This window comes from Pseudochaenichthys georgianus, chromosome 6, assembly GCF_902827115.2.
Source record: "Pseudochaenichthys georgianus chromosome 6, fPseGeo1.2, whole genome shotgun sequence".
NCBI classification, from domain to species: Eukaryota; Metazoa; Chordata; class Actinopteri; order Perciformes; family Channichthyidae; genus Pseudochaenichthys; species Pseudochaenichthys georgianus.
Genome location: NC_047508.1, coordinates 43,723,783 through 43,750,332, shown reverse-complemented (window position 1 = coordinate 43,750,332; position 26,550 = coordinate 43,723,783). Strand labels below are relative to the sequence as shown.

The following is a 26,550-nucleotide window of genomic DNA, read 5'->3' as shown; positions in this document are numbered from 1 at the left end:
TCCTGGTCGAATGTACTTATTGTAAGTCGCTTTGGATAAAAGCGTCAGCTAAATGTAATGTAATGTAATATTTAACATATATACGTTGCTCAGTATACGTCTAGATCGCATGTGTCAAACTCAAGGCCCGGGGGCCAAATCAGGCCCTTGGTGAATTTCGGCCCGCAGGATAATTTCTATTATATCTGGCCCGCCGGTATATTGCACGCACACCTCCATTCCATCCTGAGGGTCTCCTCCGCTCAGAGCCTGAGCCCAAACATTGATGACCTTGCACCCAAGAGGAGATGCCAAGTGTCTGAGCTATAGCATCACAGAGCAGCACACTGAGTTTAATGGATGTTTCCTTCTGCACCTTGTTTCTTGAGACAGCAGGGCATGTTTGGTTTGTTCTGTGAGGGAAATAGTTTTTCTGAAGCTGTTGTTGGCCTGTGGAGAAATGTACTCATATTGACTCAGGAAAAGCTGCAGATAGAGCAATAAGAAATGAATGCAACTGATTATTTAATGTTTAATGTTGTTTTTATAGGCAATAATTTAAGCTTTGTTAGTTCCAGGTTTAATATGTGCAATAACTTCATTTCAATAAGTTCTGCAAAAAACATTGAATCAGTCCGGCCCTCGACTAGTACACATTTTTTAATTTTGGCCCACTATGTATTTGAGTTTGACACCCCAGGTCTAGAAATTGAAAAGTTCCACGTTTTAAATATAATAGTGTAACATTTACAGCTTACAAAACAGCTAATACTAATCAAAGACCGTTAACACTAACTTATCATACCAGTAACAGTTGTTTTAACTGCAAATCATGTAGGATTTTTTTCCTATTTAATAAAAATCCAAGAAACTGTCTCTTATATATTTTCATTTTTCTTATTGTTTCTGCTTTAATCCAGACAAGTATACGTTTTTTTCGTGGTATATTTTCAATTAAATTCCTTTGAGTGGTGAGTTTATTTATAGCTCAGTTGTATTATAGAACTGCCGCGACACCTTGTGGCCGCTACTGAGAATACATACATCTGTAGACACTGGACAGGAAATAAATGAATTAATAATGGGATATAATGATGAAAGTATTGATTAAAAAAAATACCTGCGTCCATTATTGTAGAGTTGGTTGTTAAAATCTCAGAAATCATTTTTTGAACAGGCGTTTTTGCGACAGCTATCGGCAGAGGTCCTTCCATCGTCAACACCGGAACAACACGTGAACAGAAGGTAAAACAGCAGCTAATGGTTCATAAAACATGAATAAACTAGATTAAATGTGAGTGGTTTTCATGTAATAACGTGTATTTATTCAACCCAAAGACACATAGAGACCTAACTTTGGACTGAATGTTTTTACAGTCCGGAAAATATGTAGTTTCTTGTGCACTCGTCGCCAAACTCCGTTTAATTAGTTAATACAAACAGGTCAAACTGTGTTTTAAAGGACAAGCGTGTTAATTAAATGTGGATTAAATAAAAGTTTACATTTAATAAGAGGTACCCTTCGATTCGGCTTGTATAAAATATACAAAAAAGCGATAATTGTCTTAGTTGGTTTATACTTATTTCTGCTACTGTAGTATAAGTCCATATCTATCTATCTATCTATCAATCTATCTATCCATCCATCCATCCATCCATCCATCCATCCATCCATCTATCTATCTATCTATCTATCTATCCATCCATCCATCTATCTATCTATCTATCTATCTATCTATCTATCTATCTGGGTAATTTTGGAACTACTTTTTGCATTAAACTAAACTAAACAACAACAACTCTCAGTGGTTCCACTGAGAGAAACCAGTCATACTGTGTCACTACTACGCTGTAGCTATGTGTACAAATGACAATAAAAGCCTTGAAACTTGAATCACTTCACATGTGTGTTTTTCCCATCAGAGGGTCAGGATGGGTCGCTCCTCAAAAGACAAGCGGGACATTTACTATCGCCTGGCCAAAGAGGAGGGCTGGAGAGCGAGGAGCGCCTTCAAGCTGCTGCAGCTAGACCAGGAGTTCAACTTGTTCACAGGTGAGACCCACACCTGAGGAGGGGCTTCTGACAACTTCCATATAGTTATATCCTAACACTGGGGAAATGCTGCTCCAAAAACAAGTTAAACAATAATGAGAACAAGGTGTTTTCACTAGAAATAAGTTCTGCCAGTAGAACAAGTGAACATGTGCTTGGTTAGATGTCTTGAAATAAGAAGGGATGTTTAGATAAATCTGATCCTGTAATTATCTGGGAGAACTTATTTTGAACTATATTTGACCAGAATCAGGAAATGTTACAATATAAGCAGCAAATGCTCAAAGGTTTTCTGTTTTCTGATGTTAGTTGGTGATTTTCTAATAAATATGTAAACAAATATGTGTTTCATCTGAGAAACGACTCAAAGTAAGATTTTTTGACTCAACAAGATGATGCATTGTCTAAAAACAAGACCTGATATCTCACTGCAGTGTTACTTCTGAACTTATGTCTTATAGCAAGTGTAGAGACATATTCTGAATAGAAATTAGACAAATATACTGGGCCAGATTTAGAGTTGTAGTGAAATGGGTATAACTGAGCCTTGTAATTGTCTTTGGGATGTTCTGGACTCCTCTGGTACACATCCAAGTAGGGCTGTGCAATTAATCGTATTTTAATCGCGATTACGATTTTGGCTTGCAACGATTACGAAAACAACGTAATCGAAATAAAACTATTATTATTTAAAAAATTTTTTTTTTAATTATTATTATTTTTTTTTATTTTTTTTCAGTTGAATTAAACTTAAAGTTCAGGGTAATCAACTCTTAAAAACATACGGTTCACATTTTTTTCTTCCAATAAATGGATGTTTGCAAAGTAAATAGATAATCGTTTTTAATAATCGTGATATCAATTATTGACCAAAATAATCGTGATAATGATTTTTGCCATAATCGCACAGCCCTACATCCAAGTGTCTGCCTTAGGCAAGGCACGTTTATTTATATAGCACTTTTCAACACAAGGCAATTCAAAGTGCCTTACTCTATTTTAGTTCTCTCTTTTATTAATGAGTTGTCGAGATTAATTTATTCCATGTCTTTCTTTCAGGAGTGAACCGAGCGGTGGATCTGTGTGCGGCTCCTGGCAGCTGGAGTCAGGTCCTCAGTCGGAAACTCAGGTTTTTATCCTTTTTTTTAAAACAGTAAACAGATTGAGATTCAATTAAATGTATCTTAACAATACTTTTCCTATTTTATTGTTTTGATGTTCAACTCAGAGGGCTGGAGGAGAAAGGAGAGAAGGTCGAGGAGGTGAAGATCGTGGCGGTGGACCTGCAGGCCATGGCTCCTCTGCCGGGAGTCACCCAGATCCAGGGAGACATCACCAAGGTGAGGAAACGATGAATAAAACACAGAGTTGGGGTTTTAGGTTCCTTGAGCGGATTGGATCATTCCTGCGGTGCCGACATGCACCTTTTTCTGTTTTATATGTGATCTGTGTCTGGAAATATGACCCAGATCAGAAGAATCCAGCATACAGGGTTCTTACGGTCATTAAACACCTGGAAAGGTCACGGGAAAATCTAAATGCCAGGCCCTGGAAAACTTTGGGAAAACAATATTTTTCCCAAAGTTTTGGAAAAGTCATAAAAATGTAACTATATAATATTTTGTCTAATCGCCGAAATAGTAATACTATAATGATAATAAATACTGTATCGTATAGTCCATCCATCTTCTCCCGCTTATCCGTGGGCGGGTCTCGGGGTAGCAGTTCCAGCAGAGAGCCCCAAACGTTCCTTTCCCCTCATCAACCAGCTCTGACTGGGGGATCCCAAGGCGCTCCCAGGCCAGAAGAGATATAACCCCTCCACCTGGTCCTAGGTCTACCCCTTGGTCTCCTCCCAGCTGGACGTGCCTGGAACACCTCCCTAGGGAGGCGCCCAGGTGGCATCCTAACTAGGTGCCCGAACCACCTCAACTGGCTCCTTTCGACGCGAAGGAGGAGCGGCTCAACTCCGAGTCCCTCCCTGATGACCGAACTTCTCACCTTATCCCTAAGGGAGACGCCAGCCACCCTGCGGAGAAAAGCCATCTCGGCCGCTTGTATCCGCGATCTGGTTCTTTCGGTCATGACCCATCCTTCATGACCGAAGGTGAGGGTAGGAACGAACATGGCCCGGTAGACAGAGAGCTTGGCCTTCTGGCTCAGCTCCCTTTCCGTCACAACGGTGCGGTAAAGCGACTGCAGTACCGCTCCCGCTGCTCCGACTCTCCGGCCCATCTCACGCTCCATTGTTCGTATAGTAATGAAACTAAAATGGCATTTAACTGACGAGGTGTTTTGCTGGTGAGAGATTTGAGTTGCTTCAGACGGGCTCAACACGTTTCAGATGCAGACCTTATTTTCCTGTTCCGTGTTAAAATAAACCATTTTCAGTGGAGCGCTGAGAAAGAGTCATGTTTTTGGTCATGGAAAATTAAGTAAAGGTCATGGAGAGGTCATTGGTGAAAAAGTGTATGAACCCTGAGAGCACTTGGTCTACTAGCTCTGCATAACAGATTTCTAGGTTCCTGAGGAGATGGGAATTGTGTTATTTGTTCACGAGAAGGGTTTTTAAAAGGATCTTAAACTCAAGTGAAATGCTAAGTCGGTACCTCCTTGAATTTGTGCATTTTCACCATATAGTGCAAGCATCCTCCTTTTTCCTTTTTACAGTTCAGATACGGTCGAGCTCGTCCGTGAGGTCTGGGTTGTAGCTGGCGTCCATGTTCTCCACCCTTTCCTCAGTTTTCTTCATCGCTTGCATGAAAACAGCTCAACCTGCTCAGGGATAAACCCACCAAGTAGTAACTCAATCGTCTTGATAAACGACCAATCACAAAAAGTGCAACCAGGATTTGTGAAAGCAGCTTAAACATCACTTACGGCAGGGGTGTCAAACTCAAGGCCCGGGGGCCAAATCCGGCCCGCGACTTCATTTTCTGTGGCCCCACAAGAGCTTGCAAAGAATATAATATGTTTACATGCTACTTTACAGAAGCACGTTGCCCATAAACTACATGTCCCACAATGCATCTCAGAATTTGACTTTTTTTCTCATAAATAGATTTTGTTTTCAAAATGTTACTTTTTTTGTTTTGTTTTTCCAGAATGTGGCTTTTCTTTTAAAATCATATTGTGACATTCTCACTGAAGAGACGTGCAATTATTTGCCGTAGACTTCTGTTTTCAGAAGTATTTATTATGAAGTTATTATACCTTACCCGATAATAATCCAATGCAGAGGCAACTATGTAATATAACTAGAGATGTCCCGATCCGATCACGTGATCGGGGATCGGAGCCGATCACGTGATTTTCAAAAGATCGGGGATCGGGAGAAAAAAATCGGGGATCGGGATATTTTTTTTAATTTTTTTTTTATTTTACAAAACAAAAATGACCATGTTCACGTCTTAAAGTCATCCTGAGGCCTTAGTTTTGGTTTAAATTACACAACATCATGTATGTGTTGCTTTCTTTGGGCTTGTTTTCATAAACCTGGTTGCTTATTTCTCTGAAATCTGGCAACAGAGTGGGCGCAGTGTCTAATAGTAGCAGTAAGCTATCGAGAGGCTACGTTCAGCTGGTGACTCGGGAGTCGGGACAGAGAAAATGTCAGGAGTTTGGAAGTATTATAAAATTGAAAGCGAAGGCAGTGTAACAGCCAGATGCAATGTTTGCAAGGCAGAGGTTCCGCGTGGTGGAAAGAACAGAGCTACGTTCAACACGACCAATCTAATACGCCACCTGAGAAACAAACACCAACAACAACACAGCGAGTACACAGCGGCCACTCAGGTAACGGCACTGAAACAACCGACACTTTCAGAGGCTTTTAAAAGGAAAGAGAAACTGCCCCAGAACAGAGAAAAGGCCAACACAATAACAGCCAAGATAGCTGAATTCACCGCGTTGGATGACCAGCCGTTATCTGTTACCTTTTTTTTCTCTTAATGCATTGCATAAAGATCGGATCGGGAAAAATCGGTATCGGCATATTGTCAAAATAAAATGATCGGAATCGGATCGGGAGCAAAAAAAGGTGATTGGGACATCCCTAAATATAACACATTATTTTATATATATTCAATATTTATATATGTCTTTTTTTATATAGTCTTAAAGTTACAACCGGCCCTTTGAGTGCAACCATAATGCTGATATGGCCCGCGATGACATTTAGTTTGACACCCCTGACTTACGGCGACTGGATAGGTCATGGAGTTGATGTTTTAATGACCTACATCTCTCCTGGTTTGTTAAAGACGAGAAGAAGTGCGTTGCTGCGTCACATGACCTCCTTCTTCTCCTTCTCCTTCTCAGGTGTCCACAGCTCAGGAGATCATCCGTCACTTTGAGGGTCAGCCGGCTGATCTGGTGGTGTGTGACGGAGCTCCAGACGGTGAGACGCCGCTCACTTCCTGTCTGTCCAAACCTGTCCTAAAGTCTCTCCTGTCCTCCTGTCAACTTCCCGTTCTGTATCCATAGTAACCGGTCTCCATGACGTGGACGAGTACATCCAGGCTCAGCTCCTATTGGCCGTGAGTACGCTCAACGGTTTACTGATAACTCCTTTATCAACATTTTGTATTATTATTTTAATGTTGTATTCTATTCTGTCTTCATTTTGTACTTTGTGGGAATCCTGTTTTTAACTCGGACCCTGCTGCTGCTATAGACGCCTGCATTTCTCCAAGGGGATACATAAAGTTCCATCTTATCTTATCTTTCACAGGTGTTTTGTTTTCACCTGTTCCTCTGTGATGTCACGCTGACCCCTCTTCCCGTTTGTCTCTCAGGCTCTGAACATCACGTCTCACGTCCTGAAACCTGGGGGGACGTTTGTGGCCAAAGTGAGTCCAACATTTCATCAACAATTCTGTACATTTTCTCTTCATAACTCACTCTTAAAGTTGAAGCCTGTTAGCTTAGCTAAGCACAAAGACTTGAAACGGGGGGAAACTGCTAGCCTGGTCCACCTTACAGCATCTCTAAAGCTCCCTAAAAATTGATAAATGTTGTGTTTTTGTCCAAAAAGCAAAATCATTGGACACAAATCGTTACTCTCGTTTATTCCCACAGGGTCATTATTTCAGGCAGTGGTTCACTCCTTTGCTGTTGGTGCCGTATGACACCTCTTCCTCACATAAAGCGAGGGAGAGACTGTCGTGATTTCTCCCACTGTCAAAAAGAACCATTGAATCCATTCTTGAAAGAGGCCCCGCTGTGCCCTTTTTCTGTGTACGGTCTGCAAAGGCTAAAATCCAGAGTGTTACACAGTGATGTTCCATGTGACATGAAGTAAACAAAGGACTTCAATGGAGGCGTTTCAGCCAGGGAAAGCCTTTGCAGACCATTTACATGCACACAAACCTATATACCACACTACAGCAGGGATGGGCAAATTATTAATTTATAAATAACGTAATTTATTAAAAAATAAGTACTTGTAGTACTGATACCGTCCACTAGTTACGTCACATGATTTCGTTCGGCAGCCAAATACCGCACAATAATCTGATGTGTGTATTGTGTTTGTTGCCCGGGGCAACACTCACAAGAAACAGCGGCTGTTGTTATGCCTGCTGTGACGTTAACTTGCCGCTTGTAATTATGCCTTTAGCTTCAAAGCTGTATTTATCGTCTGAATTTGGCGAAAGAAGTTTAATATTCTAAAACCCAAGACTTTGTTTATTTGAAATCAGATGAAAACAAACTGTCGCGGACCCTGCCGTGTTATCTATGATTACTACGCTTTTCATTCATAATGTCAGCGGGAGGGAGGGGGAGCGGCGCTGAGGAACAGCCGAGTGCGGGCTGACGGGTGTCTGTGTGGACATTCCCCTTGTTGTGCGTCAGCAGAGGCTACAAGTGTTTTAGGTTCAAGTTAGAGAACTAATGGGTAGTGTTCATGACTTCATGTTTATGGCATCTTAATGGTTCATCTCAATACACACACATTTCCCGTGCTTTCCAATAGTTTAAAATAGCTTTATTCCACTGTTTAATAACCTGTTCAATACAAACATGCCACTTGCTAACATTAAATAACATTTCTGTGAACTGATATTTGTTTGGTGGCTTATTAGAGGATGTTCCCTGAAAGATTGTAAAATGTCAGAGTTAGTATATTTGTTAATAATTACATACAACACATGGAATTTGTGTGTGTGTGTGTGTGTGTGTGTGTGTGTGTTCCAAGTGAATCTGCAGCCCCCTGGTGGCCAGTACATACATTAAGTGGCCCCCACCACCACCCAAGTCGCCCATCCCTGCTCTACAGGGAAGGGAACCCCCCCCCCCAAAAGCACATTAGGGCCTCTTTAATGCTTCTGGTGTTTTGGTAAAGCACTTTGAATCGCCTTGTGTTAAAGCGTGCTACTTAAATACACTTTTTTTAAGCGGCGTCAAACTGTGTTGACTCCTCCTCGTGCTCCTGTGTTTCAGATCTTCAGAGGTAAAGACGTCACGTTGCTGTACTCCCAGCTCAAGCTCTTCTTCGGTGGTGTGACCTGCGCCAAGCCCCGCAGCAGCAGGAACTCCAGCATCGGTGAGCGACCAATCACAAGCCTCCAGCTCCTCTAGTTATTGTTTAACAGCTGGGACTTATGCTAAACAAACGCTTCAATATGAATTCATAGTATTTTGTATATTTTATTTTGTTCTTAAATATATTTTGTACATCGGTGTTTTATGTATTTAGTTAAGAGACGTTCCTCACCATTTGGTTATTTATTAAAGTTGTTTTAGTTTTTCTATATAATAATTCTTCCTGAAAATTTGAATAAATTCAGGTTTAAGTTTGTAAGAAATAACATTTTCTCATTTAATTTGGCAGTTTCAGTGTTTTGAAATATATAATTCTGACATTATTAACTTCTGCATAGACTTGTTTTGTAGATAAACTGATTTTCTGGGCTGTGTGTGTGTGTGTGTGTGTGTGTGTGTGTGTGTGTGTGTGTGTGTGTGTGTGTGTGTGTGTGTGTGTGTGTGTGTGTGTGTGTGTGTGTGTGTGTGTGTGTGTGTGTGTGTGTGTGTGTGTGTGTGTGTGTGTGTGTGTGTGTGTGTGTGTGTGTGTGTGTGTGTGTGTGTGTGTGTGTGTGTGTGTGTGTGTGTGTGTGTGTGTGTATATATATATATATATATATATAGAGGCCTTCGTCGTGTGTCAGAATTACTCTCCTCCCGAAGGCTACGTCCCCAACATGTCCAACCCTCTGCTGGATCACGCCTACGGTAACTACCTGCCCCTCTTCCTCTGAAATAGGACACACATTTTCTACAATCAACTAGTTCTGCGGAACAGATTTCTAAGTGTGACCCTTAATGTTTGACAATAATCAAAAGACCCAGATTTGACGCTGCTGTCACAGTCGAATCCGTCAGTAAAACATGTGTATAAAATGACGGATCATTCCATTTGGGCTATGTGGGGGTGTTGAGCGGCTTGAGATACAGGCTATTTTGATATGAGCCTATTTATAACGCTGTTGATACATCTGAAAATAGCGCATGTGCTTTTACTGAATCTTCTGAGTGTGTGTGAATAAATCCCCCTGTAGACCGAGTTGAACTATTCTAATTGTTGCGACCATTGGAGCAGCATGTAGCTTCAGAAAATACATATGAGAGCACTTTACATATTCTTACATAATGAACATTATGCTGTTCTCACTCAGCAGGAGGAAGTGTGTATAAACAAGCATTTTTTGCAAGTTAGACAAATTAATTGAAACCACATTTATTGAAAATATAATAGTAATCTAATTTACTTTTGTAGCATTTAAAAAAGAAGCTAAATTAAATGTTTTGTTTTATAATGAAAGCCGTGTTTCAAGGTCATATCCCTAAATATGTTTTGCACATTTCGGCACAGCCTTCCACTTTAAAATATAAAACACTGCACCAGGTATTTTAGTTACTTTTGTATATCTTTCGTCTTTTTTTAATGCCAAATCGTTTTTTAAACTTTATATTTCTGACCTTCTCTAACTACTTCTATTCTCACAGCGTTCTTACGGTCATTAAAACCCTGGAACAGTCATGGAAATGTAACTGAAGTTGCATCAAATATAATTTATATTTTATCTAATCGCCAAAATAGTAATACGATAATGATAATAAATACTGTATCGTATAGTAATGAAATGTAAAATGGCATTTAACTGACGAGGTGTTTTGCTGGTGAGAGATTTTAGTTGCTTTAGCGTGTAGAACAGGGGTGTCAAACTCAAGGCCCGGGGGCCAAATCCGGCCCGCGACTTCATTTTCTGTGGCCCCACAAGAGCTTGCAAAGAATATAATATGTTTACATGCTACTTTATAGAAGCACGTTGCCCATAAACTACATGTCCCACAATGCATCTCAAATTTGACTCTCAGAATTTGACTTTTTTTCTCATAAATAGATTTTTTCTTTTCAAAATGTTACTTTTTTTGTTTTGTTTTTCCAGAATGTGGCTTTTTTAAAAAAAATCATATTGTGACATTCTCACTGAAGAGACGTGCAATTATTTGCCCTAGACTTCTGCTTTCAGACGTATTAATTATGAAGTTATTACCCTATCCGATAATAATCCAATGCAGAGGCAACTATGTAATATAACACATTATTTTATATATATTCAATATTTATATATGTCTTTTTTTATATAGTCTTAAAGTTACAACCGGCCCTTTGAGTGCAACCATAATGCTGATGTGGCCCGCGATGAAATTTAGTTTGACACCCCTGGTGTAGAAGCTAGTAAGCCTATTTGATTTGTTTTAGATAGGCACACGTTTCATATGCAGACCTTATTTTCCTGTTCCATGTTAAAATAAACCATTTTCAGTGGAACCTGGTAATTGTTTTGGTCATGGAAAATTAGGTAAAGGTCCTGGAGAAGTCATGGAAAATAATTGGTGAAAAAGTGTATGAACCCTGTTCTTAAGTTGTTTATGTTTGCACCACAAAAGCAAATGCCTTGAATGTGTAAAACGTACATGGCAATAAACCCGATTCTAATTCTGATTTAGTTGTTTGTATTTTCAAAAGGTTACACACCTGTAGATCTCTGTTTAGTAGTCAAACTGGATCAGATTTTAGTTTCGTGTTCCTGAGTGTGTTCTGCTCTCCGTTCTCAGACGTGGACTTCAACCAGCTGCAGGGTCCGAACCGCGTCATCGTTCCCTTCCTGGCGTGCGGCGACCTCAGCGCCTTCGACTCCGACCGGACGTACCCTCTGCAGGTGAGGAAACACGTGGTTACCTTTACTGAGGCAAGCTGAGGGGTCCCACGATGTAATAATGTGCACCAGTTAATCCTCCAATTAAATACGGAGCTTAATCCCAGGTCAATCTACTTATTTATCGAAGTAGTTATCACCGCAATAAACCGTATTTAATTTTGTTTTAATGTACATTATTTAATTTCATATTCTGTTCTTGTACATATCATATTCTATTGACATGTATATAGACTTTTTGCACAATTTTGTATTTTATTCTATATGTTGCATTGTTGGAGGAGCTCAGGTCAGAAGAATTTCATTTCCATTTCTACACTGTAGCTTATGTGCATATGACAATACAACTTTTGAATCTTGAATGTACGTTAGAGCAGTGTTTCTCAAACTTTTTCATACCAAGGACCACTTAACCAATAAAAAAAACACTCGTTGACCACCTAATTCCACAAAAAAAGAACAGATTACAAATCGCCTGAAAATGGTACAAACAAGTGGCAACATGTGTGACGAAGGTGTTGCCCTGGACTATATCATGCAATCGAAAGTGAAACTTAAGCTCGCTCCATTGCAGAGATATTCCTGCAAGAGTGCAGAAAACTTAAATGTATTTCAAATGTTACCAATATACTCACGGACCACTAGGGGGCGCTCACGGACCACCAGTGGTCCGCGGATCACACTTTGAGAAGCACTGCGTTAGAGGGTCTTGGAGCTTGTTTTCTCTTCAGTGATCGTGATGTTATGTGAAATGTTGGTTTTCCTTGTATCGTGTCTTAATATTTGTCCTTGTTTGATGTTGAAATGAAGCTGATTTGATGCGAGAATAATTTCAGACTTGATCTTGGCTTTAGGAGTCATATGTTAAAATGTATAATTTGATATATTATGTGAATTATTTGAACATATTTCTTTGTTTTTGGTATTATTATATCAGTTATTTAAACCAGCAAAATTGACGTCATAGCCGACTGCAGCTGCTGGTAATTCGAATGAAAAATAATCACGGAGCAACATCGTGTTTTTGCATGATTAAAGGTCACCTATTATGCAACATCCACTTCTCCACGTCTCTTCTACATCAACATCCCCTCTGAAAGTTTCAGGAACAAAGATTCTCTCTCTTTTTGATCCATTTCTATAAAAACCTGTCTGAAAATGAGCTGATCAGATTTTGGCCACTTTATGATGTCATAACGATGTGTTGTCTTGTGTAACCATTAGCCAATCAGCAACCAAGGTAACCCCCCCCCCCCCTTAACACCTGAACCTCCTCCTAGAGCACCATTGAGTTCTTTGTAACCAAATGTCTCTCAGAGGGGCGTGGGGAGGGGCTCCTTATCTTCATCTAAAGTAACAGACAGAGAATCAGCACTTTGGAAACAGGGCTGAAACAGAGGGGATTATGGGTAATCCTGCAATGATTTGTTTGGTGATTCAGCCAATCAGAGACAGGTTGCGTATATATCTGAGACCTGTGATATATTGATGAAAAACAGTGTAATAGAGGACCTTAGCATTATTGTATTGTACCGTAATCCCAATCTCTCACCTGTTGATTCTTCAGCTGGACTCTGGTAAACAGTACGAGTACACCCCCCCCACGCAGCCCCCGATCTGCCCCCCCTACCAGCAGGCCTGCCACCTCCGAAAAAACAACCTGCTGTCCAGAGAAGATGCCAAACGTCCCGACCAGAACCAGGACGAGACGGGTCCAACAGCCGAGTCCAACTCATCCGTCTGACAGCTGCTGATCTGTGGGGAAAGTTACACAGCTTTTAAATGGAACAGTTTGATATTATGAGAGAGTCTCTACTTTTCTGTCCGACAAGAAGATGGACATTTGTTTCATTTCCGTCCATTACAGAGGCCCAAGCATGTTTAGCTTAGCATAAAGACTGCTAGCCATTCCCTGCATCCAGTCTGTGTGCTAAGCTAGGCTAAACATGCTCTGGACTGTTTGCTGTACTTGGTATTTTTAAAGTTCTGGGAGTACGTGTTTACCACATTTGTCAGATTTTATGTTCCAGTATCTTTGGACAAATCTTTCATCCACCATGGTTGAGGAACTATAAGCATTTTGTATTTTAACAATAAAGTCATTTCTTTGAGGTGAACCAACACGGTGGTATTTTCAGTGTAATTAAACCCTGCATTATGTTATTTTTCTGTCATGCATTTCTTCATGCTTTTCTTAATAAACAGCCCTGCCCTGATCCAAGAGATTAAGCTTAAGAATAAGGACACATTTTATACATCCAGTTCATCACTTAGTACTAAACTGCATAAGTACAGTAATTGGAGAGGAATACTCTGTTACAAGTAAAAGTCCTGCATACAAAATGTATCTTAAGTAAAAGTTACAATGTTTTGGGATCTAAATATACTTAAAGTACCAAACGTAAAAGTAGTCATAGTGCCGATTGGTCAATTTCAGGATAATATATACGATATATTTTATAATTATTGATGGATTAAAGTGTTGTCAAAGCTGGTTAAGGTGCAGCTAGTTTGAATGACTTTGTATACTGCAGGGTAGCTTGTGAATTTACTCCAGGTGGAACTAACGTCTGATTTAAGAGTTGATTATATTGTTTATCATTAATATATATCTGTAACTAAAGGACTAGATGCATATAGTGGAGTAAAAGTACACTATTTACCTCAATTATAGTGGAGTAGAAATACTCAAGTAAAGTACAAGTGTAAAACAAAAATGGCGTACTTGAGTAAATGTACTTAGTTACTTTACACCACAGTTTATGTACAGTACTTACTGCAAACTGGAAAAGCCCCCCGGCGTACCCACATAGTGGTCTACGCCATGACGTCATGACGTAAGGTCTCGCACAACCGCATTGTTGTTGGGGGAAGAGAAGCTCCGGCAGCCGCTGAGCTCTGCCGCTTCTGACCGCTTCTTCACGTTATTACACATCAGTAATAACCCTGTGCACAGTGAAATATAACACCCTGAGAACCGGCTCCGTCGCCCTGGATACCCGTGGCTCTCGCGCCATCTGCACTCGGTTCAGCGCTAGCCGTTGGATGATAAACGGACTGAATGTGGATTTAACTGCCGCTTCGCTCCGCAGGCCGCGCCGCCATTGCTGCTGTTTTTATAAGCTGAATTCGTGAAAATACCGAGGTAAGTTCAGTCTCACTCCACGCTCAAGTCTTTATTATCACCCCCAAACAGTGCGGGCTGGTTTACATCTAAAACCAGGCATTGCTGCTCTGAAGAAAGGCCTTTATTTTACCCAAAAAGAGGCAGTTTCTTGTTGTGTTTGTCGCCATATTTCCTCCCCCCCTTCAGTTAGCTGTAATGCTAGCAGGCTAGTTTGTGGACGGAGTGTCCTAATGCGTTCAACCGACCAAAGGAGAGGGAGGACACCGAGGAAAGGACACCGCCTGGTCGTGGTTTCTTCCAACGAACATGTTTGGAGTGTTTCACGTTAAAGCTGTGACTAGAAATAAGGGAACATAACCGTTGTGGTTTGGTTAAAGAGGAGCTAACGGTAGCTAGTGGCTAGCATAGCATTCAACCTAGAGAAACCGAACGAGCTGCTGTTAGCCGAGCATTCCCCGAAAACAAGCAGCTCTCTGCGGCTTCATGCGGAGCAGCTGAGCCCGCCGGAGGCTCGCTGCAGTCGGATATGAGTTGTGTGTTGCTCTGGGCACATTTCTTTCATTCATCAAGTGAACGCTATCGCAGTGGCAATCTGTTTCCGCCCCCTTTAAATACACTCTGCAGCAGCCAACTGACATCATGCTCTCATGAATTAAAGCCGAACCTCAGAGTACACTAACGGTCCAATACTGTTTATGTTTAAGTTGCACAATAAAGGGGAAAAAGCAGCTGTGTAGACACATTCTGTTTCATCCGCTGTCAACATACTAGATGGACAGATAACATAGAACAAGCTAAATGTTGCAGGGGATGTTGCAAGACACACACACACACACACACACACACACACACACACACACACACACACACACACACACACACACACACACACACACACACACACACACACACACACACACCACACACACACACCACACTGTGGTGGAAAAGGCAAGATATTTTAAGACATGCATCGGAAATATCACCGGCTTTTAAAGTACTATGTATTATTCCTGCTTTCAAGATTTTGAGTTTAAACACAAAAGTATTAACATCAACTTACTCAAAGTACTTGTTATGAAGAATGTCCTATTTAGTATACTAAATAACTGAATTCTAATCCTTAAGTTATTCATGTATTGTTTAATAAAAACCTGCAACCTTATAGGAAACTGAAGTGATCCAGTATATGTGTCCAACATGTAGTTAAGTAGTATACAACCTAAATCCTGAAGTACAACTTTAGGGTAGTTGTACTTTAGTGTTTGCACTTTGTTGCATTCTCTATCCAAGGAAAAGGTGTTGCTATTTTAACAAAAAACCTCTCACAGAGTTCACTGACTATCATTCATTGGGTTTGTAGTCTTAGTTAAACACAGTTTGACTTGTTCTCTGGGCAAGGTGATCAATATTAAACATGTTGTATCATCCAAGGATCATTTATGTTCCTTCTAAGAGCCATGGTTGCAAAATGCAGTGCGGTCCATTTGTGCTCTTCCGGACAGTAGCACATGTTCAGGAATGTAACCGGCAGCTACCAAAACAATGTGGAATAAATGAACATCAGGGAAACATTAACCATCAACTCTGTTTGCGTACCAGGGGTTGTTAATGTAAACACAGCCCGTCTCCTTCCTCACTGGAGTCCTGGGTTCTGCCGTCACTTGCAACAGCTGTCACAGCAGTTTCTTATTTCTTCCATATTATTTTCCTATACCCAGACATCACCCAGGAGCCGTCTAAGTGGTTGCTAAGCTTGAGGTCCTAGCAGGGGGGTTCCACCTTGCTCTCCTTCCCCTCCCGGTCTCTCCGTGCTCAGCTGGCCCGGCTGTGTGGACAGAAGTTTCCGTGGCCTTGTCTGTTGCACTTTATCCAATCCCCACGCGTCCTTTTCTTTTGTAGTATAAGCACATATAAGGAATGGTCAATTAATGATAAGCTCTTTTGTAATGAGGTCCTTGAGGTTATCTGCATTAGTAAAACATTGATAGTGTTTATAAAGGGCTGGCTTATCTAAAGCCAGTTGAGCAGCACTTAAATGTTTTAGCTCTCTGAAACCTGATGTATTTATGATTCTGTTTTCTTCAGGTTTGTATCTTGTTGGTCGAACGCACTTATTGTAAGTGGCTTTGGATAAAAGCGTCAGCTCAATGCAACGTGTTTTACGCTTGTTCTGTATCAGAATTCCAACTAACTCGCAAAGATGAAATGTGTGTTTTGACTGGAAATAATTCTCATCCTATGATTAAAGGCGGGAAGAGGTGATGACATCGTTGTGCAAACACAAGCTGCCCATCATTACTTATGCAATGTCTCATTGAGGGTGGAGGATAGTAATCATTACTGCAGGTTCTGTTAGGCCCAGCATGCTGCTCTGTGGACTGGTTGTTGCTTTGCAGAGTTAATGATGGGAAACGCTGCCACAGCATCCTTCAAGTCTTTCATTCAGTGTTTTTCTGGATTGCAGGGTCTTGAGGCTTCACCATGAAGAAGAAAATTCGCCATCACCGGCCTGCGGTGCTGAAGAGAGATTCCTCTCCCATCAAGCCGTCGCCAAACCGCGAGACGCTGACATATGCAGAGGCGCAGAGGATTGTAGAGCTGGAGGTGGACGGCCGCGTTCACCGGCTCAGCATCTACGACAAGATGGACGTCATCTCCGACGACGACCCCACGGCGCAGGAGATCATGGAGTGCAACAGCAACAAGGAGAACAACGAGAAGCCCCAGCAGGTCCTGGTGCGCTCTGTGCGCCTCAAAAACAACCAGCAGAAGAAGAACGCTGCACTCATGGCCTCCCACGGTGTCACCAGCACACACAGCAGCAGCACCACCGGCCTGTTGGAGGCAAAGGTTAGAACGGTGGAATACAACCTTCCGGTGGTGCCCCGGAGGCCGTCGGCGTATTACAAATACACGGAAAGGACGGCGGAGGAGTTGGACGAGGAGGTGGAGTACGATATGGACGAGGAAGACTACGCCTGGTTGGAGCTCTTCAATGAGAAGAGGAAGAACGATGGCATCAGTCAGGTGTCTCACAACCTGTTTGAGTTCCTCATGGACCGCTTCGAGAAGGAGTCGTACGCAGCTACGCAGGGTCAGAGCGACCTGCAGTCGCTGGTGGACGAAGACGCTGTTTGCTGCATCTGCATGGATGGAGACGGAGCTGACAGTAACGTCATCCTCTTCTGTGACTCCTGCAACATCGCCGTGCATCAGGAGTGCTACGGCGTGCCGTACATCCCCGAGGGCCAGTGGCTGTGCCGCCACTGCCTGCAGCGTCCGTTGCGGCCTTCTGAGTGTGTCTTCTGCCCCAACAGAGGCGGAGCCATGAAGAAGACCGACGATGACCGCTGGGGCCATGTAGCATGCGCCCTGTGGGTGCCCGAGGTCGGCTTCTCGGACACTGTTTTCATCGAGCCCATCGACGGTGTTCGTAACATCCCACCGGCGCGCTGGAAGCTCACCTGCTACCTGTGTAAAGAGAAGGGAGCAGGAGCGTGCATTCAATGTGACAAAATCAACTGTTACACCGCCTTCCATGTCAGCTGCGCCCAGAGGGCCGGCCTCTACATGAAGATGGAGCCCGTCAAGGAAGTGACGTCGTCCGGCTCCGCCACCTTCTCTGTGAAAAAGACCGCCTACTGCTGCAGCCACACGCCCGAGGGCTGCGACCGCCGGCCGCTCACCATCTACGACAAGCCGCATCCCAAAAATGGAGCCTGCCACAAAAGGGCCGACAAGAGGGGGAAGTACCGGGGCAAAGGCTGGCAGAAGAAGAAGAGTAAAAGAGGGGAGCCAGAACCAGAGCATGGGACCCCCACCAACACTGGGCCCAGTATCACTGCTTCAAGGTAGGCTCTGAACTTCTGTTCAGCATAATCATTTCATTAATAATTTAGGAATTTAACGGGTCAATAAACAGCAGTCTGACCGTCATAACCGAGTTAATGCAGATATAACCAACAATAATATAAAGCTTAAAATATAGAGAATGTTGCTCTTTAATTAAAAGTGTTAATGGAAGAACATTTCATTGTTTCCCCAACAGCTTCGACACCATCCTGAACCAGGTGGCGGTGCAGAGGAAGCGTGTCTTCGTGGAGCGAGTAATGAGCTACTGGGTGCAGAAGAGGCAGTCGAGGAACAATGTGCCGCTGGTCCGCCGGCTGCAGGCCAACCCTCAGCCTCCCAAAGTCAAGAAGTCGGTCAGTGCTGCCGACATAGCGGAGCATTGTCCTGTTAACGTCGTTCTACCCGCTCCCGTTAAGTTGGTCTGTCCGCTGCAGAATCGCATGGAGGCGAATCAGGCGCTGAAGGAGCAGCTGAAGGAGTGGCACCGCCTCCGCCACGACCTGGAGCGAGCGCGCCTGCTGCTGGAGCTCATCAGGAAGAGAGAGAAGCTGAAGAGAGAGGAGGTACAGCCACTTCAGCTGAATACAATAACAATGCTTTAAATTCATAATGATGCTACGTAGTTACGAACATCTTCACCACAAGCCGTCCGGGTTTGAATGATACATTTCTGAACTAACGTATAATCCCCTTGGGCTGTGCTTACACATTTGGTCACTCCACTGTTTGTGAAATATTTGTTTTATTTGACTTAAACATGCTTTTTAGCTTTCTAGTATTTATATATACATAATAAGGCTTCATGTTTGCTACCAATTTCCCCAAAACCTACCAGATTGTGTTCATTAGTTGGATTTTAGTTTGAAAGATTACTGAGACGTAACATCAAGGGGACTGCCCTCTTTGATTTGCATCCACATGTGATCACACTAACCGATGTTATGTTCCTCGAACACCTAAATGTGGTCGTTGTCATGTGACTTTCTGCACCACGAAAAGGTTTTGTTTAAACAAATAAAATGTGTTCGTTTATTTAGTATAGATGAGAGTAACACCGACTCACTTCCGGGCGAAAAAGACGGCCCCGCCCACTTTTGGGGGAAAACAACGCTGTGTTTGAATGGCGATCAATTCAAATTCGGAAGTCTGGCAAACAATTAAAACTGATTTTAATGTAACCAGATATCGAGCCCGATCGTCGATTTCCAATGATTTCATGTAATAGTTTGCCTGACTGGCCATCGTAACCGGGCTCTTTTGAAGATCCACAAATCCACGCTTTTCTTACATTTCTGATCGGATTGGTAAAAACTTCAGAATTTGAATTGACCGCCGTTCAAATTACAGCTTTGTTTCCCCCCAAAAGTGGGCGGGGCCGTACTTTTTGCCCGGAAGTGACGCATGTGTTACTCTCATCTATCGCTCCTTTCACAGAAATAGAATTCACAAAGTGCTTCACACGAAAGAACAAAAGTTAAAAACTAAGACCACAGAAACATGAATACAATAACAACCATAAAAACAAAACACGGACCACGTGGCGTCCCGAAAGGAACAAACATAAGAACAGAACACACACATCTCAAGTAGAAACAAAAGCCAATGTAAAAGGATAGTTCTTCAGTAGTTTTGTTAAAAGCTTCCACAGAGACAGCGGAGCGGATGTCGATAGGGAGAGAGCTCCATAGCGTTGGAGCCGCCACGTGAAAAGGCACGGTAAAAAAGACCACGCTAACTTGTGTTCTCCCGTCAGATGAAGCTGCAGCAGTCGGCGCTGGAGGTCCAGCTGACCCCCTTCAACATCCTGCTGCGAGCCGTGCTCAGTCAGCTGCAGGAGAAGGACCAGTACAGCATCTACGCTCAGCCCGTCAACGTCAAGGAGGTCTGCCTCGTTTATCAGTCTGTTCAGATATTTGAGTTGCCTGCGTCAATTACACTGTGGGTGTGGAGCCGTGGGGAACACACATGTGAATGTATCAGGAGGTTATGGTGTGTTTTGGTTTCATTGTCTGTCTTTCAGCAAGTTAGGAAAGAAAACCTACAGGCACTACATACATACAATATTGTTTAAGGCAGGGGTGCCCGACCTTTTATGAACCGAGAGCTACTTTTAAAGTTGCCAGTCTGCCGAGATCTACCAGTCCAAATAGAGATCATTACTGACAGCCTACTGCCAGGTAAATACACACTTCTACTTGTATACAACTGACCTTTGTACGATTAATACTTCATAAAATACTGCAGATCCTTTATCTTTCCTCTTTCTAATCTACACACAAGTATTTAACTGAAGTTACACAACAGTGTTGTTGATACAGAGTTGGAGTTTATTCACACGTCACTACAGTGGGTAATGTTTTATGCTGCCACATGACACAGGGAAAAAGAAAAGACTCTGAACCCTTTCTTTGCCATTATATAAAAATAGTGTTGCTACAAAAGTATAAATGAGGCTTACTAATAAGACAACTCAGATCTGAAGCTACTCGGGAATCTGCTGCCAACGTGCAATAAAAGACTAAATTAATAGAATCAAACCCTTTTTTTGTTGCATTTTAGTCGAGTATAAAAAGAAATGCCTTTAAAATAGGATGCAAGCAACACTAGCTTCTTAATCTGAACTGATAATAGACTATAATCCATTTAAGTTTGCATTCTTATACCATTTTGTACAATAATTATAATGAATAAGTTCAAACTAAAACTTACAGCTGATTAATAACGGTATCTAACTTGAGTTTTTATTATATCAAAAACCTGTTGAAATGCTTTGTTATTTTGACTGTCCCCCAATAGTGCGTCGCAGCCTCCAGGAAAGCTTCTTTCACAACTTCGCCGTCTTTGAAAGACTTCATGTGTTTCTCAAGAACGTGACTGACACTGTGAAGCTAAACGTTGAGCGGCCCGACCAAGCAAGGAGGCAGAGGCAGAGGCAGAGAATTCAAATATAACCCGGTGTGGGCATTTATTCATCGCTGTGGTACAGGATACACAGCCTCAATATTGCTGCCCAGGTGAACACAGCCACAAGGATCTCACCCACACTACCAGCCTTCACCAAACAGGAAACACAGAGACTGGTGGAAATGGACTGTGCATTCAGCTGTCCTCTCAGGCCCCTCCCCTTTTGGAGCGCAGGGCAGAATCAGGAGGGAATTCCGTCTCGTAGCGTTTGTGCACTGTTTTGAAATGCCGCTCCTAAATGACCCTTCTTCGATAAAGCCACGCTCGCATTGCAGATGAGACAGATGGACTTTGAACTGGAATAGATACAAAAACAATCATCCTCCCACTCGGAGTGAAAATGATATATTTTGGGCTTTTTAGCTTCTGCCGTAATTGCGGTCTTGTGTGTGTGCGGACTGTCACTGCTGTTGCCATGGACAACGTCAGCAAAATAGTGCACTGCCCACAAGCCACCCCCCGACACATGGGGTCACGCCAGCCAATCACAAAGCTTTGATGCGTTCAAGTGCATTATTCTGGCACGGGAAGATTATGTTATAGGACATTAACGATAAAACAGAATATTGTTGTTCTATTTTTAGACGCATCTCGCGATCGACTGGGAATCTCCCCGAGATCTACTGGTTGGGCACCGCTGGTTTAAGGTTTTAGCCTGGGCCATGAATAAACTGATTGAATTTGAAGCGGATCTGAATGACGGGGCACATACAAAAATGATGTACAATGTTTGATAGCAGTTTGACTAAAGAGACTTTTGTGCTGCATTCATGTGGTGTCGTAAACATCTGGAAAAATGAGTTCTTTACTTCATATAAACGCCTCAGAAAGAAGAAACAGCCATCAATGTGTTTCCGCGTTACGACCTAAAGCGCAAGTCTGAAAAACGATTTGGCTAAACGGGGAGCATCCGAGGAGCACCTGAATGCACCATGGGTCGACAGAGGTCTGTGCTTTCCAAATTGAAATGAGTATTTTCATATCTGGAGCCCACTGTAGTTTCCACTGTAAGTATAACGCTACTCGCTGTTATGAAAAGGGTAAATCATTATGGTGAAAAAACAAGACATCGTGGGAATAGATGTCTGCTATTAAACGACTCGTCTACGGGCACACATTGTACAAAGTGGGTCTCTCTCGGTCTCCAACGTGTCCTCTTGTGTCTCCTGCAGGTCTCGGACTACCTGGACCACGTGAAGAACCCCATGGACTTCTCCACCATGAGGAAACGCATCGACGCTCACGAGTACGGGAGCCTGGACGACTTCGAGGCCGACTTCAACCTCGTCATCTCCAACTGCATGAAGTACAACAGCAAGGACACGTTCTTCCACAAGGCAGCTCAGCGGATGCAGGACCACGGGGGGGCGATCCTCCGCAGAGCCCGCAGAGAGGTGGAGAGGATCGGCTTCGACTTCCCCAGCGGGCTGCATCTCCCCGAAGCCCCAAAACCAGCGGCGCCGACCCCCTTCTCCTGGGAGGAAGGTACGAGAGACCATTCGTTGGGTTTTTACATGTGTGAGGGTTTTCAGTCTGTGGCTATACGACGTATATGGATCTATTTTCTCGTGCTTTTACATTAGTTTCTTTTTGTCCGATCGGTTTTGTCTAAATGTATTTATGCTGCTTTTCATATATATTTATTGATGTCCAGCACTTGTATCGGATTAGGAAATAGAAAATCCATCAAGGAAAGAAATGATAATCAATTAACTGTTTAAGTCATTTCTCCGGTAGCATGTTTTCATCCTAGTTTATTTATTTAGTTTCGCACATCGGGAACTGAATGTCCGTGTATTTAGTCTGCTTGTTCGGGCATTGGTGATCATCTGTGGGCTTTGTTACATTCCACCCCTGATCAATGGGTTAACTAATGCATGGTCGTCATAAAACCAGCAGCACCAGCCCCCTTCTCCTGGGAGGAAGGTAAGATCAGTAGGAAACAGAACATCTATCAAGGAAAGAAATGACAATCAATTAACTGTCATTTCTCTGGTAACATGATTTGATGCTAGTTTATTTATTTTCCCACGTTGGGAACTGAATCTCTGCTGGAGTTCTGTCGACTTATCGGTGATCATCTGTGCTTTGTTACATTCCACCGCTGATTAATGAGTGGACTTATGCACGGGCAACATATTTGTAGTTTTGTTTTAAACCTAACCATCAAACCTCCAGCAACAACAAAACATTTGCAGTTTATATTTTCATACAAAAGTGGCAGAAAAGACTGTTTTTAGATTTTAATTCTCTCAGAAATGTTTGCTTCACTCTGAATTGTACTATATCCAACTATACTTGCATTTCCCACTGACAAAACAAGTTATCAACTTTGACTTTTAGAGACGATGCATGGTCAACATATTTGTGGTCTTGTTTTAAACCTTACCAACAACAAATGATCCTACATGAAACTGAATCTACTTGCATTTCGGACTGACAAAACAAGTTATATAAAGTAATCAACTTTGACTTTTAAAGACTGAGGTGGACTTTTTAGACGATTTTCATTTTATACACCAAAACATTCATTTAGAAAATAACAGTATATATATTATTAGCTGTGCCTGATTGATGTTATGGAGCTAATACTGATGCTCCTACCCCATGTCTCCCTCAGTGGACCGGCTGCTGAGCCCCTCGTACCGCCGGCTGACCCCCCTGGAGGAGCAGCTGAAGGAGCTGCTGGAGAAGCTGGACCTGAGCACGGCCATGAAGCACAGCCCGTCCCGCAGCAAGAGGCTCAAGCTGCTCAAGAGGACCATCATGGAGGTGCGCAGCGAGATGAGCCTCAAGAACTCCCTCAGAAAGACGACACCAGCGACGGCCCCCAAGCCTGACTCATCAGAATCAGAGGAGAAACAACTACCTGAACCCCCGGCAGAGCCTTGCTCGCCCTCCGAGAAAAAGCCTTCCCCTTCGCCCACGTTAGAGCTGTTGGCGTCGCTGTCGCAGTTCCACTCCTCGTCTGGTGACTCGAAACCTCTGGAGTCCGTCAAACCTGGCGTCCCCATGGAGCTCGACGGCGACACATCTACCTCAGAGCCCCCCACCAAGCCCAACGGACACGCCCCCGACCCGCCTCTCTCCAACGGCGACATCCACATCAGAGCCTCTGGCGCCTGCAACCGACGCAACAACAACGTCTTCTTCCGCAAGTCCAAGAGCGCCAGCCCCCAGAAACCTCACAAAAATCTGGGGGCGTCCGTCGTGTCGCCGCTCGGTGCCAAAACCTTCCTGTCGGTGGTGATCCCTCGCCTGGAGACGTTGCTGCTGCCCAAGAAGAGGAGACGCAGCAGCAGCGCCGACGGAGACGAGGAGGACGAGGAGTCGCCGATAAAACGCCTCGGCACAGGTAAGGACTCGTGTTTCAGTTAATGATTCAAAGGCTTTATTGTCATATGCTCAGTAGCTACAGGGTAGATACGGCAATGAATATCTTAGGCGGGGCCTCGTCCTTTCCTATGAGAGCTGCTCATTGGCGCATGAAGACAAAATGGCCCAACTTTTGAGAGAGCGAAACGTCACGAAAGTATTCATAGAATCCGTTCTTATTGTGCATCCATGGGTAAAGGTACAAATGGGAAAAAGCGTTTCCGGGCCCCGCGACGGTACGGAAGTGTAGTACCGCCATTTGGCCACAACGAATATTTTCCTCAAAGAGTCCGGCGCACTTCCTGGGGGCTTGGTATGTGCGCTCACAGAGCAGGCCCCCCTTAAGACGTCTGATTTACAGACATCTCTTTCCCAATGTTAGTCAAATGGGAAAAGTTGTTTTGGGCCGGGTGACGTCACGGACTGATACGGAAGTTGCAGTACCGCCGTTTGGACACAGCGAATGTTGGGCACAGCGAATGTTGGGCACAGAGTCCGGCGCACTTCCTGGGGCCTTGGTTTGTACCCATAACCCTGAACTATACTGACAATGTTTCTGTTCGTTTACCTTCAGGCATAGTGAACGGTTTTGTGGTGGAGGAAGAAGGGGAAATCTCTCCGTCTCCACGACTGCTGGAGCCTCGGCGCCGCTGTGCCTCCGAGTCGAGCATCTCCTCCAGCGGGAGCGTCCTCTGCAGCACCAGGTGAGTCCGGAGGAAAAGAACAGACACTGTGATGGGGCTCATCAGAATCAGAATCGGTTTTATTACCAAGTAGGTTTACACATACGAGGTATTTGCTTTGGTATCAGCTGGGTAGTTTTGTAATCATTTCCTTCAGCGATGATGATATGACGGGAGAAGTTAGTAGCTGAGGTCTGCAGGGGACTTGGAGCAAAAATACCAAGTTGTATAAAAACAGATTTCCTTTTTTTAACTCACTGGGTGTTTCTCAATGTCGAGGACGCTTCCTTGGTAGGACATGTCTTCCGAGTCACTTCCTTCAGACGCTAGGCAAGAATCCTTCCTGGCATTCGGAGAACGAAGAGTGGAACAGGCGAGCAAGTGTGCAGTTGTCCGTCATATGAGAGGCCCCGCCTTAAATGTTCCGCCACAGATTTTGGGAAATTGTTCCGTGCGCAAAGCATTGTGGGGATTTTAAGACCGCGGAGGATACACATGTGCAGCCTCGAAATGTCTCGCTACGAAGGACGCCGGGCTCGGTAGAATTCCAAGGAGCCTGGACATTGGAACAGTCCTTCGGCGGCACTCAATGGCGTAGCATCCTTGAAATAGTGGCTCTGGAGCATCCTTCCTTGACATTGAGAAACACCCCATGTCCTTTACTGGAAGCCTAACCTTTGATTCGGACCCGGCTTTGATATTCCTTACATGTAAAGGTTGAGAAACACCGTATTTAAAAAAAAAAATTCCGTTATGACAAGAAAACATGTTATCTATTTTAATACTCGTGTCCTTAATCAAGAATATTAAAACAAATATTACCCTTTTTACTTTTGTTTTCTCTCGTGGATCGACTGTAAGGAACAGGTTGAACTACACAACAAACCATTACACCTTCTGACAGTATAATACATCAAAGAGAGACAGTTATTTGAGCCATAGCGATACGTGAGGATGAGGAATACATATTGATGTAAAAGAGTCAACCATTATTTGTTGAAATCATTTTGCATGTTCTGAAAATGAGAAGAAATATAATAAAATAAAACTCGAAAGACCTTGCTGCTTGGCATATTTAGTTACTTTGGTTTTAAAGTTTATCCGCAGTTTCAGACCCTCCACATTCGAGATGTTTCGTACCTTTTCCCTTCCCTTAGCTTTTCCTTCGTCTCTTCCAGCACCGTCATCGTGCCTAAAAGCGGTAAAGGGCGGTCGCCGGCGGCTCGACGGAGCACGGTGGACGACAAGAGCACTCTGATGACCTGCATCGAGAACGGGGAGTTCCCCAAA

General features: G+C 43.2%; 2 protein-coding genes across 2 annotated transcripts in view; both read left to right on the top strand.

Annotated features, from left to right (window-relative positions):
* Nucleotides 1-1,174: 1,174 nt before the first annotated feature.
* ftsj1 (FtsJ RNA 2'-O-methyltransferase 1) lies at nt 1,175-13,419 on the top strand. Its single transcript, XM_034085661.2, has 11 exons — nt 1,175-1,224; nt 1,903-2,032; nt 3,092-3,161; nt 3,261-3,372; nt 6,353-6,431; nt 6,518-6,570; nt 6,829-6,882; nt 8,477-8,579; nt 9,182-9,265; nt 11,156-11,259; nt 12,824-13,419. Exons 2-11 carry the CDS (start codon nt 1,912-1,914, stop codon nt 12,998-13,000), a joined length of 957 nt encoding a protein of 318 aa, XP_033941552.1. The 5' UTR covers nt 1,175-1,224; nt 1,903-1,911; the 3' UTR covers nt 13,001-13,419.
* A 660-nt stretch (nt 13,420-14,079) lies between these two features.
* LOC117448335 (bromodomain-containing protein 1-like) overlaps nt 14,080-26,550 on the top strand; it is a 17,361-nt gene continuing 4,890 nt past the window's right edge. Inside the window, 9 exon segments of the mRNA XM_034085591.2 lie at nt 14,080-14,401; nt 16,851-18,237; nt 18,435-18,591; nt 18,673-18,801; nt 19,992-20,120; nt 22,375-22,687; nt 23,823-24,557; nt 25,152-25,281; nt 26,439-26,550. The exon segment at nt 26,439-26,550 is cut by the window's right edge and continues 19 nt beyond it. Coding sequence (XP_033941482.1) covers nt 16,868-18,237; nt 18,435-18,591; nt 18,673-18,801; nt 19,992-20,120; nt 22,375-22,687; nt 23,823-24,557; nt 25,152-25,281; nt 26,439-26,550 — 3,075 coding nt within the window. The 5' untranslated portion in view covers nt 14,080-14,401; nt 16,851-16,867.